This window comes from Microchirus variegatus (assembly GCF_963457635.1).
Source record: "Microchirus variegatus genome assembly, chromosome: 18".
NCBI lineage: Eukaryota > Metazoa > Chordata > Actinopteri > Pleuronectiformes > Soleidae > Microchirus > Microchirus variegatus.
The window spans coordinates 16,407,881-16,423,935 of NC_139819.1; the positions used below are offsets into that span (position 1 = coordinate 16,407,881).

Below are 16,055 nucleotides of genomic sequence, written 5' to 3' on the forward strand. Positions count from 1 at the left end.
CAAACTAACATATACTGTGACAAGAAAAAGTTGAGAAAACTCAATATTTCAAGGCAATTTTTGAGTTTACAGACCAACAAAAGCTCTTGAGTTTTTAAAAAGTTCCATCAACTAATATTATTTTGTTAGACAAACTTGTAAGTTAGAGTTGTGCCAACTAATATTGTTCAGATAATTTAAAAATTAAATGAAAAAAAATAATTTTGAATTTTGAGGTGGCACAAATCTAAGTTACACGTTTGTCTAACAAAACGATATTAGTTGATGAAACGTTTTAACAACTCAGGATCATGTGAAATTGATCGCAGTAAGTTGCCTTGAAATTTTGAGTTTTCTCAACTTTACAAAGAAATAGTGCAACATAACATTTTACGTTTAATATATAATATATTAAATTTTTTAAGTAACTTACCCAGCGCTGGTACACAGTTACATATTGCTGAATGACTGAGTTTCTGAGCAGCAGAATTCACTTCACAATTCAAAAATCACTTTCTTGGTACTTGTGAATGTGACTGGGGACATGAGAGCTTAATCCCTCTTCTTTCTCCATACACAGTCTGACCGAATGGAAGAGCAGCGCTGCTCCCTCCCAGACCTGGATGATGCGGTTGGATCGGTTCTTGAGGGTCAGGAGGATTTCTTCAGTCTGATCCAGAGGGTCCAGTCTCGGAGAATGGATGAACAAAGAGCCTCCCTGCTGATGTCACACACTGAGGATGATGATGATGATGATGATGACACTCACTCTGGCATCTCCCCTGTCCATCACTGACATCAATAACAAAGATCGGAGTCTCAATGGACAGGATTTTACGGAGTGCTGTGTCTTTGTGTCCAACAGATGAACAGAGTCTGGGTATTTTTGAGTCCACCTGCAGGATTCAGAATAAAACCTTTATCCAGACTGAAACAAGGACCCAGAATCCAGACTATGCTGATGTGGACACAGAACCTGAGCAAGATCCAAGAGTGGTCAAATGAGCTATTACTGTGCATTACGCTTTCTCTGTGGGCCCTAGGATGTGGTTCTGGTCTTAGGCTGAGCCGTGTAAGTGATGTGAAACACAGGTGTGGGTCATAATCTCCTCTTAATCTAGAAACTGCTCTGTCCGACCAAACAGTCATCGTAACAGAAAAACCTAGAAGCAAGACCTTATAGGACTGTACAGACTCAGGTCCTGGGAAGGTTCTGTGTGATTTTACTTTCTCTTGGGAAAATTAGCTTATGTCGTGTACTGGACATTATCTTGGTTTTAACTTAACCGTAACTACAGCATTAGTAAGACTTGAATCTGTCAAATACTTTAATCTTGATCTGATTTAAATATGAATCTAACAAACACTGCCAAGATCAGTTTTATTTTTTAGTTTGTATACTTTAGTTAATAGTGTTAAGTTAAACAAATAAAATGATAACATAAATTTAAAAAGTCAATTTATATTCAGAACAAAGTAATTGGTCAAGATCAGTGTTCAATTAAAGATACATTAAAACTAACAACAACCAGTCAAAGAAATAAAATGGAATATTTCACTGTCAGATGTAGAAATATTTTATTTCAATCATCACTGAGGAAGCATTTGTAACTATATTCCAATAATCTGTTTACAGTAGGTATAAGTCCTGTTTTCAAAGCTGCTACTTTAGAAAAAATGTGTTGAGGATTGACTATGAAAATGGGGCGCCGATTGTAAAGTTGCGCATGCTACAGCAACGTTTTGCCACATTTAGCAAAAAAGGAAAACATTTTTTTTGTTAGTTTTGACCAGATTTACAGCAATATTTGTAAACCTTGTGATATTTACTTCTCTTGTAAAAATAAATAATTTCGATGTTTAATCTGAATAAAAAAATCTAAATCTAAATGTTAATAAATATGAAATATAAATGTTAACTCTAAATGCTAAATCTCAATGTCAAATCTAAATATATTAAATACTAAAGCTTTTGTTTGAAACTAAATATTTAGCTAATATGCAATCTCACACTGCCGGTAACCGGATGTACCAAAATAAAAGCTCGAGGAGGTCAGGCTGTGTTTATACAATCAAATAACAAATTAAAACCACCCTACTGGAGGAAATGCATTTTATCATACGCTATCGTGATAATAAGTAAATATCACAAAGTTCACATATATTGCTAGTCAAAATGTTAAATGTGGCAAAAAGTTACATTTTACTTTACAACTTTAAAGTTTAAAGGGGCCCCATATATGAAGAGTCAAGTTTTTGTTATGAACAGCAGGTAAACACAGGTGTTGTTGCTCAAACTGTCAATGAGCCTCTCTACCAGAACAAATACCTCATGATGTCACAGTCACGCCTGTGTTTACCTGTGTCTTGTCAAGGTGGAGGCTGAAAAAATATGTTTTATTATAGTTTAGAGTTTCACAGTAACGCAAAAATAAAGAAGCAAATACTTTTTTATACTTCATTTTTTTCTTTAAATACTACTCGGCTCTACTCTACTCGGTTTGGTATTAGGTAATGCTGCTTTTTTTTTTACCTCAGTAAACTGTACAGTACATTTCATTTCTCGGCTGTGTCTGTGTAAAAAAAAATCAGAGTGAGACCTCTGAGCTTCTTCAGACGATCTCTGAGGCCCTCAGCGCATGCGCTGTTTCAAACCAGAAATAAACAAGCACCCGCCATTTTGACCCGCGTGAGCGAACGCCAAGCGTGCAGCAGGAAAGTAAGAAGACGGTAAGTCAACATTGAGAGTTTAACTGTTAATCCGGTTTACAGTGTCAGGTGAAGTCCTTGACCCGCTCAGATTTACATTAAACATCCCGGTTAAACACGTACCAACAATAAATTCGTTTTTTGTAGAGGTGCTGAATCCCGGGACCCCAGCTCAGTAACACATGGGAGGAGTGTGTACGTGTGTAGTGTTCATATGTGTTCTCTTTGAGTACTTTATCATCATTTACTTTTTTACTACACGCATCTGTGAACACTTCAAATACCCTGTATTAGAACGGTAGAACACGTGACTAGGAAGTTCTCAGTTTAACCTCAAAATGCCGATCATGAATTTCATGATACCGATATGTATGGCGTGCTTGGGCCGATAACAATACGGCTATACACGTACACTATGTATGTTTATCCCTTCACCCAACTGCGGAAGTTATTTCATTTATATATGCACCATAAATCAAATAGTGCGAAGGGGGAAGCTAACTTTGAATGCTCATCATTGTGTCAGCGTTTTCAGTATTTGCATTTTCACAATTCTGCTAATGATCTTGACAGAGCAACTGCTGTTATAATCATTAGTCATATCTTCAGATCCTGGTGTGTTTCATTACCCAATAATACATTTTAAAGCCAATATTGTGCCAATAATATTGTGCATTCAGAATAGTAGTGATGCTCAGATGAAGCAGTATTGAACCACTGCGAATTTTATAACATGGGTTAATTAATGAATTAATTCAATAATTCATTAATACATTAATTCATTAATGAATGAATTCATTAATTCAAAGGTTCATTTTAGTGACATCTAGTGGTGAAATAGTAGACAACAAACACTGTCAATATAGTTCAGCCGATTCAGTAGATATTGACAGGTATCTGGGATTGAGAGTGGGTGTAGTAGGTGAAGGGAAGGTGGGCTGTGCTTGTGTAACTCAGATAGTAATGACATTTGGGGATGGGAATTTAGAATTATTTTGGACTCAGGCGATTTCTTTTTTTGCTGACAACTTCTCTAGCTTTTGAAAAAACACGTTAAAAAGGAACAGATGAGGCTGTTATGCATAAATATTGTTTAGCCAACAAGAACTCTCCAAACTATATAAACGCTATCCAATCTCTAGTATCCAAACTCTCAACTTCAAAAACCCACATTTTGAATGGAGCGTGAGGGTTCTATAAAGCTGTAAAACCTCGCGGCAAAATCTGAACCACTTCCCGACGCAATTGCGTGGTGCAGTGAGGCTTCGGACGTCAACGTTTTTGGCTCCTCCCCTAAAAGCAGAAACGCCCCTTTCATTACTCGACACACGATTTGAAGCCTCGGCACATCTCGTGACATCACTACAGAATGGACATCAACTTGTGACTGATGAGCTTCATACATGGCATTTTGCCATTTATTTTCTTTCCTCTTCTATAAAGTGTTCATGTGACAACATCACATCCATAAATTATATTATATGTCATATCTGGATGAACAATTGAGAAACATTTTACACCAAACCCACAGACAGACATGTTGGACCGGCTCTTTATTTACCGACATTGAACGTGTTTCGCGGGTTTATTTTCAGTGAAATTCTCCCAAACTTAGGGTCAGAGTTTTTTTTCGAGCCTTTGTCCGTTTCCGCCATAATGTGTGCGTTCTTCTTCTCTGCTCCCTTGCGGGACGTAAACAGCGAGCAATACTGCTCCCAGCACTTCCCGTAGCTAGTTCTGGATAGCTCGAGTGTGTGTTTGGTCGTGTTTGTTTGCACTGCAGTTACAGAGGAGCATGAAGCGGCCGGTGTGTGATTTACAAACAACAACAATAAAACGACTCAAATTAAATCGTAATGGATTACGTTGTAGCCCTACAAATCTCTGTTTGTAACATGGTTTGCTCCAGATTTATGAAATTTTTCTCTGTTTCCAAAATTCAAATTGTCTTCAACCATCACTTTGGAGCAAAACTCCTTCTTTTAATAATCTGACACTTATCGTGATAATTAATTGATATCGCCTAATGTGATATAATTATTATACATACAGATCGTGTTTGAGCATATCGCTCAGCCACAGCAGAACAGTGTCCACTGATGGACTTACTGGTTGAAGTTGCTCCAACTGTACTCAACTGTGATTGGTCAGCAGCTCACACACTGGTGGACTCCCACCAGATTCACTGTGTTTCCTCTGTTTCAGCTTCAACAATGAACTGACCTGCAACATCAGCAATGCCACGCTCCACCAAGATGACTCTTCCAACAGACTCCCTCTCCTCCCTCCCTCCGAAGAAAAAAAGTAGAAGGTCGGGGATTGTGGAGGAATTTCCTGTTCCTGTTGATGTTGACACACCTGAGAGGCTGAAGAAGAAGAAGAAGAAGAAGAAAAGGAGACATGAAGAGGAGCAGGAAGTTGTTCTTCCTCTTCCTCAAACAGAGAGAGAGACAAAGAAATTGCACAAGAAAAAGAAAAAGAAGGTGAAGGAGGAACAAGGAGAAGAGGCAGATGAGGAGGGAGTACAGGAGGAGGTGGCCGGGGAGGTGCAAGGCACCGTATTAACCAGGGAAACAAAAACGCAAACAAAGAAATACAAGATTGAAGCAAGTGATGCCGGTGATGTCTCATTGGTTTCTGTGGACCAGGGCACCACAATGGAGGTGGAAAAGGAAACGAAGCCAAAGACACGTAGGACTGTGGCAAAATTGGGGTCTCCTAAAAAAGATATTGTGGATAAGAGGAGAGAAAAAACTGCAAGGAAGAGGAAAAGAAGAGAAGATGTAGAAGATCAGTGAGTGTTTTCGTCCTCTCCTTTGAACACAGATATTCTGTACGTCTGTCTATTAGTGTGCGTGTGTGTTTTAGTGTGTTTATGCCCCACAAACTACCTCACAACAGTGTGTGTAAAAAAATAGTGACATATTAGGAGGATTTTACAGCCAGTTGCTTTAGATTTATTACATAAAAGTGAACATAATTAAACATATTTAAATTAAATTAGCATAAGTAAATAAATCTCGAGGTCCTTGAATGATGTAATAATGTAATTGAGAATTGCCCCGTTCCTAAACCCAAGTCATACTTTTATTGAAGTTGAAATTGAGCACTTTTAAATACAAGTCTTACTTTTACTGGCTGTACTGCTAAGGTTGTCCTACTGTGTTAAAGTGTGTTGTTATTGTTTGTTGTCAGGGTGGCTTGTGGCTTGATGAAGGAGCTGGAAGAGTTTATACCAAATTTAAAGCAAAGGTCGGCAAATGAGATCTATAAACTGCTGCAATATGACCTGCAACGCTTCAAGAACTTCAAACAGCAAGGTTGGAATACTGTTAACAGTTCAGACATCAATGTATGAAATGTGCAAATAAGTCATGTCTCGGATACATTTACAAAATCACAGGTTGGAATAAAAATGTCACCTGTTCCACCAGGCATCTCACCACGTCACGGGCGGTACACTCAGGAGGAGATTGAGCAACTCAGACAGAACGTGTCGGACTTCCTAGCTCTGACGGGCATCAGCTCAGCCGCTCAGCTTATATTTCCTCAGAGGTATAAAGACCAGGAGAAGTACATCAGGAAGCTAAAAGCGCAGCATCACTTCTTTGAAAAAATCGGTATGCAACATCTTCCAGGACAGTTCCTTCTGCTGCAGCCTCCATCAGACTGTCAGCAACTCTCACTAAAAATGACTTTATTTTTAAATGCATTTCTCTCCACACCTGACTGTCCGTCTCTGTCTCTCAGCTGAGGGGATCCCTCGCACATGTCATCAAGTTTACATCCGAGCTCTGAAGCTCTTTGATGAAAGGAACTACCATGGAAGGTCAGAGGGCAAATCATCATGGGTCTTGTGCAAGAAATTTGTCATGTTCTTATGTCTTAAAATACTCACTTTTTAATATGGGTGGCTTGTACATACTTATGTATACATACATGGTAAATGTCCTATGTGTGTATTTGGACCAGGATAGCAAATTAACATAATTAATTAATAAGTAATTGCATATTTACATGTATTGAGTCCTGTCCACTAAGTGGTGCAGTGCAGTTCATCTTAGGCCTGGGCGATATATCGATTTTATCGATGAATTCGTTTTTTTTGTTCCGACGATTTTAAAAATAAAATTATCGATTATTTTCTCCACTTACTACGGCGCACTTTTTTAATGTTCGCACTGGGGAAATGTTCCTGGGGACCGCTCATTCGTGGCACCACCTGTGCATCTCCTCACAAACACTCACGGGGCCAGGGTTTCCCCCAGTGCATATTGCATATTATTGTTCATAAACTCCCCGCGACATTAATTTCACACCAGAGAACATTCTCTCTCTTTGAGCAGTTAACTAAAGAGATCGGCTCATCTGATGCATCTGTTATTCCCTTAATTGCAGCGTTGTAGGGGTACTACCACTTTTTTATTTATGTTAATTATTTTACTTTTAAATGTGACCAGCATAAAATGGATTTCATAGGCCCCTAGATCAGTCGGAGTCTGTGCTACGGTCATGGAGGATGTATTTAAAATATGTTAATTAAGTGACACTGAACAGTGTATGTGTGACTAAAACGTCATGAATTTACACATAGTACATCATATGAATAATAATTTTGTCTTTAGTAGTTTAAAAAAAAAAAAAAAATCAATTTAAATCAAAAATAGATTTTCTATTAAATAAATCAGGTATTTTATTTTTAGGCCATATCCCCCAGCCCTAGTCCATCTTGCCACAGTGTGGTTCTCTCAAAGATTTGCTTGAGAGGAGGCTGCATGGAAAAACCCTGCAGTCAAGCCTCTGACAACAAATCAGTGGACTGCTGTGTGGCTAGCTTCACCCTGTAGACCACTGTGCTTGGTACCCCAATGGAAAGGGTGAATAAAACTTGGTTAGATGGTACAGATTAGTTATTCTGATACCCTTCTCAGCATTTTACAATGGAAACGCACATAATTACTGTACTGTACTGAACTTTACCACTTGGTAGTTATACAAGTAGAACACTCTTTATCTCTACATTGTACCTTTTGGAAACCCTGTGTGATGTGGGTGTCTTCTTTCAGGTTTTCGGAGGAGGAGGTGCATTCTCTGATCAAGTTACAGAAACGACATGGTAACAATTGGAAGGAAATCTCTAAAAAGATGGACCGCAGTATTTTTTCCTTAGAGAAACGCTTTAGCACCTCAAGTAAGTGTTAGGATAGATCACATGGTTAGTAGATTTAAGAAAAAATAGACATGAGTTCTCAACTATATGTGTGTATGTATATTTATTTATTTTTGGTGTGTAGGTACAGGTCATGGGGCGTGGAGTTCAGATGAAGAATCCAAGTTGAATTTGGCTGTGAAGGCTCATCTGGAGGATTTGGTCCAGCAGGGTCCTGCAGGGGCTGGTCTGACCAGAGAACAGCTATGTAACAATCTGCCCTGGACGAAGATCAGTGAGCCGGTTGGAACCAGATCCTGGGCCCAGTGTCGCCTCAAGTGGTCAGTACACCTTCTGGCTCTGATACTGTTCATCAAGTGTGAATTTCAGTGGAACACAAGGGACCTCCAGATTTGTATGTGGATGCAGATGACGGTCAGATTATACGTTTGATGAAAAGAATGACATTGAATAAAAAAGAAAACCCAGGTGTACTCTTTGGGCCAATTCCTATCTTAACCCTCAAGCTCAACCCTTAGTCTTAACTGGCCCTCAAAACCAAGTGTTGAGGGTTATTTTGTCACTTAGAAATGGGACACCCCTTAAATGCAGATACGTCTTCAGACTGGGGGGGGGGGCAGAAAAACGTGAAAGCTGCGTCCAGTCTGTCAACTCCAAAAAAGAAGAAGAACACATTTACGTCAGGAGTATTTATTACGATCCGTTTGTCAGTCAAGTTATTATGTTGTCAGTTAGTTATAAGATGATACTCATACAAATCCCACAACCACGGACATATTCAGCTGACAGTTACCACACACCACGGCTTATTGAAAAGTAACCGATGCTGGTCCGCACCGGCCAGCTATTGACAAAAGATCGTAAAATTAAAATAAATGTTATGCAACAATGACGTCGGTAATCCATAATATGGGCCTAAACTAAGATAATACAATGGTTTTCATCATTTTATATCTATTAACAAAGAAAATACTTAATTTGTAGCGCACTCGCTTCGCCATCTATCTTATGTGAAAACACGCAATGCATTCTGGGTAGCCCTTGCTCCCAAGGGTGGTCTTGTAAAATCTCAATATTGAGGCCCTTAAACTTGGCCCTAGACTTAATTTTTCTGAGAATCGGGACAGCACTTGCACTAGAGGGAGCGCGCATTTTTGAGATTGAGGGTTAAGATTGAGGATTAAGCAAGGAATTGGAATTCACCCTTTGTCTGTGTTTCAGGTTTTCAATCTTGAAGTCAAAGCTGACTTCAGGTCACAGCGTCTTCAAAAGAAGTCCTGAGGGAATTCGGAATAAAATCAACCTCATCAAAACGTAAGATCACAGAGCACCAGTTTAACAGGCTCCATCTCAACCTTATTACACCGAGAGGAGGGCGAAAGAGACTTGACGTTACAATAGTTAAGAAAAATTCCAATAATCAGAACTAGTAATAATATTTAAAAAACACAAAACAGTTATAAGAGTATAGTTTTATTAATGATTGCAAGCAGCCTTTGTTTTATAGTTGTATAAAATTGTTTCCAATGAGCTGATGACAACTTTAGTAATGGTGCATTTTATTTGGTTTATCACTTAAAAAACTGCACTTTTAGTTGAACCAGTGTACAAATGATTTGGTCCACACTAAGACATTTGTGCATTTCAGATTGTACAACATGCATGTGGATGATGCAGCAGAAATCAACTGGGATGAGGTTGCCAAGCATGTTGGGTAAGGTCAATTGTTCATTCACATTCAGTCTGCTCTCAATCCCTGAGCTGTTCAAAGGCCCAGAGACCCAATACAATGACTTAGTACTGTCATGTAGCAGTAATTGTACCACCGTGTTCTAGTTGTAGTATTATATGAAATGTATCCATAAATGACTCTCATACTACATTGTGGGAGGAGGTTGGATAACCTGCAGAAAACCATCACAGGCATGTTACTTACAGTAGAACAGTGTTTGTGATTCACTTTAAAGACTATTGGGCCTTTCAAAATGATGCTCGACACAAAAAAACGGTTATTTTTGAACCGGAAGGTTTTAAAGAGTATTTTGTGATGGGGCATTACCTATGTAGTATCTATGTAATACTGTGCTGTGGTACTGACTGTAGTATTGTGCATATGTCCATTACAGGAGCGCGACTCCCGTGTGTTTACAAAAGGGTTACCACCGGCTGAAAGTTTCCAGAGTACACAACTGGACCATTTTACCATATGGAGGTCAGTTCTGCAATACTTTATCCTACCGTTACCTGTACTGTAGTACCTGGTACTTTCAAAACAGGGTATTTCTCCTCCATATATGATCAGCTGTTCTGGCTGCACAATATTAGGGAATCATGCACTATCTAATTTCCTGTCCATGTCTTTCTGTCCTGCTGCTGTTCCATCCCTGACCTCCTCTTTGCCTCTTCCTCAGACATCATTGATGTCCTGCATCGCACAGAGATTCCTCTCCTGAAGAAGAAACTGAAGGAACTGAAGAAAAAAAATGGGGAAAAGCAACAGGGGACGCTGCTGGAGCAGGAAGATCAGGAGGAGAGAAAGTATCTGGTGTCTGACATCTTCACCTCTCAGGATGAGGATTATGTGGAGGTGGACAACAGCAGGGGTAACCGTTAGCCAATCAAGACGCAGAAGGAATTCAAGGCAGCAGCTCCTTAAAGACTCAAACTCCCTTCATGAAACTTGATTCAGACTAATGAACCTGAATGTTTTATGTGTTATTTTTTTTTTTATATATATATAATGAGAGGACTTTTTCCAAGCATCCTTCATTGTGTTAATATTATTCATCACTTTTTATTATGTGTTTCTGGTGTAAACCAAGGCCTTAGATACACTTGCTATCAAGCACACATAAGCACCAGGGGCCTCATGTACAAAGGTTGCGTACGCACAAAAACGTGGCGTACGTCCTTTTCCACGCTCACGTTCAAATGAAATATGTATGAAACGTGAAATGACCGTGGAAATGTGCGGTGCCCACGCCAACTTCATGGCTGGCGTACGCCGTTTCTACAGCTATTGTTCCTTTGGTGACACTTAGTGGTGATGCTGGGAAACTGTTAATCATTTGAAATCAGAGTGATGCGCACATCAGAGACACTTATGAACAATTAACACCTTGCAAATGGAGCAATCCGACGTGAGCGAGTATTTAGGGAAAGCGAGGACTTACTTGCAAACGATGATAATTGGCTCATAAGCCGATTTCGGTCAGGAGTGTGTCAGTCAACCCTGAGCCGAGCCATGCCAGCTCTGTGGGACGGAATCATCCGAATGTCATCCAGGTTCATCAATCTCCCATACAATGCTGTCAAACAGGCCAACATTAAAGCACAATTTTCAATTTTTCCTGCACACGTGGGCGGCGCACTTCTGCATTCATTAATAGTGATAAAAAATTAAAAAAAATTAAACGAGTCAAAGTGTTTAATATCCTGCCATCTTTACGCACGAGTGATGTGTATCGTGAGCAGCTGATTGTATGACCTGTTGCGGTCACTTCGCTCCAGCGGTGAGCAGAACTCTCTGCTTCACCTCCACCTTGAGATCTGACCATTTCTTTATAATACGTGTGTGTGTGTGCGCGCTGCTCGGATCCCACAGCATTTACAGACTCACACGCTCCCACTCACGTTTTTTGTCATATTTATACCAAACAAAATCTTCCTGCGCGTTTTCATTCATTCACTAGAATCTCTTGCTCAGACTGTGTAAAATTCCTTTACTTTCCTTTGTTCAGTGCGTTATTTGATCAAAGAGGTGAATCTCAGGGCCTATTTAAATTGATTTGCATATGTAAATGGGGCGTGGACAGGGAGGAGTTTGGCACCTCTGCATGTGCGCTCAATTCCACGTTGATTTAGGATGCTTGGATCCATGCGTACGCACACTTTGATATATCTGAATTTATTTGTGCGTACGACAGTTTCTGGGTTTTGGCATACGCCAAGATTTAGTAGGAAATCCACGCAAGTCTTTGTACATGAGGCCCCTGATGTTTTTAATTTACAACATTGCTCCATAAGAATAATCCAGTAACGTGCATATAGTGCACAGTGTGCACTATGATGCGTTTCAAATGGACAGTCTTGAATGTGCAGCTGACTTGTTCCCATGAACATAAGCTGGGGGTACAGTTAATAACTGATGTATTATGGGTATTGTAGTTCATTTATTGGTGATGGCCTGCAGGCCACTGGTTCTCTTCATGATGTTTGGGACAAACAGAAGTCCTGATGCTCTTTCAATGGTTTCTATGGGAACAAGAAAGCGCTCCAGAGGAACCTTCTCATCTATCGGTTCATTCGGTAAAACGTAAGACCGAAGCTCCACCCCTCTGCCGTCCATCTGCTCGAGGATCAGCACCTGAAGAGACACAGGACAGGTGACGTCGTGTGCTGAAAGACGAGTGACACATCATTTTGGTCATCAGCGAGGAACACTCACTTTGAAGAAGTGTGTCGGCACAGAAACGTGGTTTCGTCCAATGACTTGATAACGAACGTAGAGTTTTCCATCAGCCTCTTGCCTGAAAAACACACAGAGGATAATAATAAACTTGATTTGGATACTTTTAGTGCATTTCTATCTGTTGAGGTTGTCCTGCAGCTCCCACACCCCTGAGCACTTAAGACACTACTACAGAAGATTAAACAGAGACTACCTGGGCAGGTAAAGTGGTCCTGAGCACACGTAGACATTAAGGTAACGTTTGGTCAAAGAGCGGCACAATTTCTCCAGATTATTCCACGTGACCTGGTTCAAGTGAGGGCTCTTGACACAAAACACAAAGAACAGCAATAAAGGTGGGTACACCTGCAATGTGTATGTGGGTGTAGTGTGCACCAATGTGTTTGCTTACCTGTGGAGCAACGTTGCTCAGGTAGAAAGTGTCCTCCATGGCTTTCTGACTCCACTTGTGATTGGCCGCAGCAGCCAGGTGACCTCTGTCAAAGCCACTCCCCTTGTAGTCCTGATTGGTTGACCTGTGGAGCACATGCACACTGGGAAATACACGGTTTAGTTAGGGCAATGACCAAAATAGTGTTGTAACTATAGTTACTAATCTTCCTTTGTACCTGTCTCACCTGTCATCCTCTTTGAACTCGCAGCATTTTCTGTCTGATGGTCCGCTCAGGGAGGCAGGGTTTAGCTTCTCTATTACCCAAGATGCAGTGCGTGTGCGGGGATCATAGGAGATGACGTAGGACTCTCTCGTCTTGATGTTGGCCAATGAGGGAAAGCCATATTTCATCACCGCTCCAGACCCACCTGGACTGACCTGGGTTACCAGATAGAGCACAGGTCAGTGAGGTCACAAACAATATTATTTATTTAACTTGTTATTACCACTGGTTTTGAATTATTTGCGTGGACACTCAGACATCGCTGGATTCCCTATTAAATTCCACATTCTTTTTGGGATTTTAACATTTTTTTTCTTTATTTTCATTCTCCCAACTATGCTTGCTGTTTGTTTACAACAGTCCCAGATACAACGCGGTGCCTGAGCCCCAAGCATCACTAGCATAACCATAGCTAAATGCTCATAAACTAAACCTAATTACAAACCCTAAATCCATAATCCCTAAAAAGCCCGTTAAAGTTGTGTGGACCAACCAAAATGTCCTCACAAGGTCAAATATATTTGTTTGACAATTGGTCCATACAGAATATTTAAAGGTGAAGTAAGTAGTTTATAGTGCCATCTAGAGGAGAGGCTGAAATTTACAACAAAGAACTGCTCCTCTGCTCACCCCCTCCCTTCCCTGAGCGCTACGGTATCCTCAGCCGGCAAATGTCGTCCTCGTCGCCTTTCTCCGTGTCAGCAGATGAGGTTCGTGAGGCGAGGGAGAGGGCGAGCTACCGCGGCCGTAGCAGACCCATGGATGTATAATATGAACTGGATAGAGCTCTGCCCCCTCTGCCTTGAAGACAATTTTTGCATGGTGGCCACTGTGGGTACTGCAACAAAAAATCCCATGGAGCCCAAAAAGCAATTTTCCCATTGACCGCAATGGTAAAAGAGACGCGTGTTGAGTGTCCACAGGACACCTCGAGACATGGAGACGGGCTTTTATAAATCTTTATATTATGTTTTTTTAGTTCCTGGAGTTTCATATTTGAAAAAACATTCCTAAAGGTGATGAAAAGCCCAGACAAATCTTATTTCTCAGAGTGACGTCACAGCTGTGTACGAGCACAGCCAAGCGCGATCATGTGGCGTCTCGGGAACGGCGCTGCTGTCAGTGAACCGTACGACGTGAAAACTTAATGAGAAATGTGAATAAATGAAGACAATGAGGGGGTTTCGTTTACATTTTTATAATATTATGACAAAGCATGTTTTAGTTGTTTATTTGGCGCTCATTAACATTTATTTTCAAACGTATTATCGATGTATTAACGAGCTGCTTTGTGGGTTAATTGAGGAGAGGAGACTGACATGCTGCACTTTATCACTGTGTTCAGTCCCGGACATCATGACACTGATGACGGTGTGGACTGTGGAGCTGTGACTGTGTGATGCACTGAGACCTGCGGTCACTTCGCCACTGATTCCCAGGGAGGATGTTTGTCTTATCGTCACCATTGGTTCATGAAGTTACTGTTAAATGTGATGAACACGCGAATAATAGTTTAATATAAACGTACATTTATTTACAAATCCATGGTTAAAAGCCGAAGTTAACGTGACGGCGGTATTCATGAAATCCGCTAGCTCACGTCATTAGCGTACTCCCATCATGCCTTTCGCTGTTCATGTACGCGCCAAGCAAGTCGATAAAGCGGACGGCTCGTTCACATAGCCGAGAGGAATTATGGTAGTGACACTACTGCGCATGCTCTATGGACCCCATAACCCGGAAATAAACGCGGAAGTCAAAAACATTTTTGGCATATGCGCTGGGTGAGCAGCTTCATAGGAATGAACGGAAGCGAAGGGGCGGAGCTCTATCCAGTTCATATTATACATCCATGAGCAGACCAAGCGGAGAGAGAGGAGGCGGGACTTCCGCTACAAGTAAAGCGACGCTTGATTTGTTCTCTAGCGTTTGTCTATACAGGCTCCCGTAGAAACATGGCGTCGTGGCAATGCAGTAGCGGCCCGCGACCATGTTATTTTACATGACTTTTTGAAACACTACGAAAATGAAACAAAGAATATTATACAGCGACTAGACAATGCAGGAGCACATAATATGTATACAAAAGTGGATTTTGGGTCATATAAACGCATAAATACTACACAGTGTCCCTTTAAGACACACCCACACACCGTCAGCTCGGAGGCTTGAACGCTCGGTACCGGGACCACCGGGATTCTGCTAAGAAGACCGAATTGGACCGGCTCCTCCTCACCGCCTCTAGGGCTCAGGAGGCGGCTGACCGCGGCTCCGAGTCCCGCTCCAATAGCCAAGGTCGCACCGGTCCTATACCACCGCCTCATCATGCTTTCCCCGGTTCAGCTCCCCGGGGACACGGGACGCGTGCTGATGACGTCATAATATGTCAGTCGACAACACATGGGAGGGTTGCCAGTTTGAATATCCAAACCCCATTTCTCACTGTCACTCTAAATTGACCAAAACAATTAAATATGAATAAAAAATAAATACAATATACATGGTTGTTTAATATACTCAACTATAAACGTTGTATTATTTTAGCTGTTATTTGTTAGTTATATTGGTGAGATACATATTCTTTTATTAGTGGTATGCTGTTCTGAATATTAAATGAATATGTATGTATATACACGTACAAAAGGTTGGGGTCACTTTTTGAAGGAGAAGCACCTTTTTCTCAATGAATATAACATATTAATCAGAAATGCACTCTATACATTGTTAATGTGATAAATGACTATTCTAGCTGCAAATGTCTGTTTTTTAATGGAATATGTACATAGGTGTATAGAGGCCCATTTCCAGCTTTCTAATGGTACATTGTGTTTGCTAATTGCGTTAGAAGGCTATTGGATGATAAGAAAACCCTTGTGCAATTGTTATTATTTTGAATAAAAATCAAAATTGTGTAAATGTCTTGACTATATTTTCTATTCATCTTGCAACTCTTTTGATGAATACAAGTGTGACTTTAATGGAAAACACCAAAAATGTGTAAAGGTGACCCCAAACTTTTGAACAGTAGTGTATATGTACATGTATAATTGTTATGAAACATGTTTTGAAA

General features: G+C 40.5%; 2 protein-coding genes across 2 annotated transcripts; one reads left to right on the forward strand and one right to left on the reverse strand.

The window, feature by feature from the left end:
• Positions 1-2,672: 2,672 nt before the first annotated feature.
• Positions 2,673-10,490, forward strand: LOC310940434 (transcription termination factor 1-like). The gene is made up of 11 exons (XM_083905407.1): positions 2,673-2,709; positions 4,894-5,482; positions 5,884-6,008; positions 6,123-6,308; positions 6,439-6,517; positions 7,755-7,879; positions 7,983-8,178; positions 9,080-9,172; positions 9,507-9,572; positions 9,985-10,070; positions 10,270-10,490. The coding sequence occupies exons 2-11, from the start codon at positions 4,926-4,928 to the stop codon at positions 10,470-10,472; spliced, it is 1,716 nt and encodes a 571-aa protein (XP_083761533.1). The 5' UTR covers positions 2,673-2,709; positions 4,894-4,925; the 3' UTR covers positions 10,473-10,490.
• A 1,527-nt stretch (positions 10,491-12,017) lies between these two features.
• Positions 12,018-15,309, reverse strand: endog (endonuclease G; the record flags this gene model as incomplete). Its single annotated transcript, XM_083905408.1, has 6 exons — positions 12,018-12,224; positions 12,306-12,387; positions 12,523-12,632; positions 12,721-12,862; positions 12,947-13,140; positions 15,139-15,309. 6 exons carry the CDS (start codon positions 15,307-15,309, stop codon positions 12,027-12,029), a joined length of 897 nt encoding a protein of 298 aa, XP_083761534.1. The 3' UTR covers positions 12,018-12,026.
• Positions 15,310-16,055: the final 746 nt, after the last annotated feature.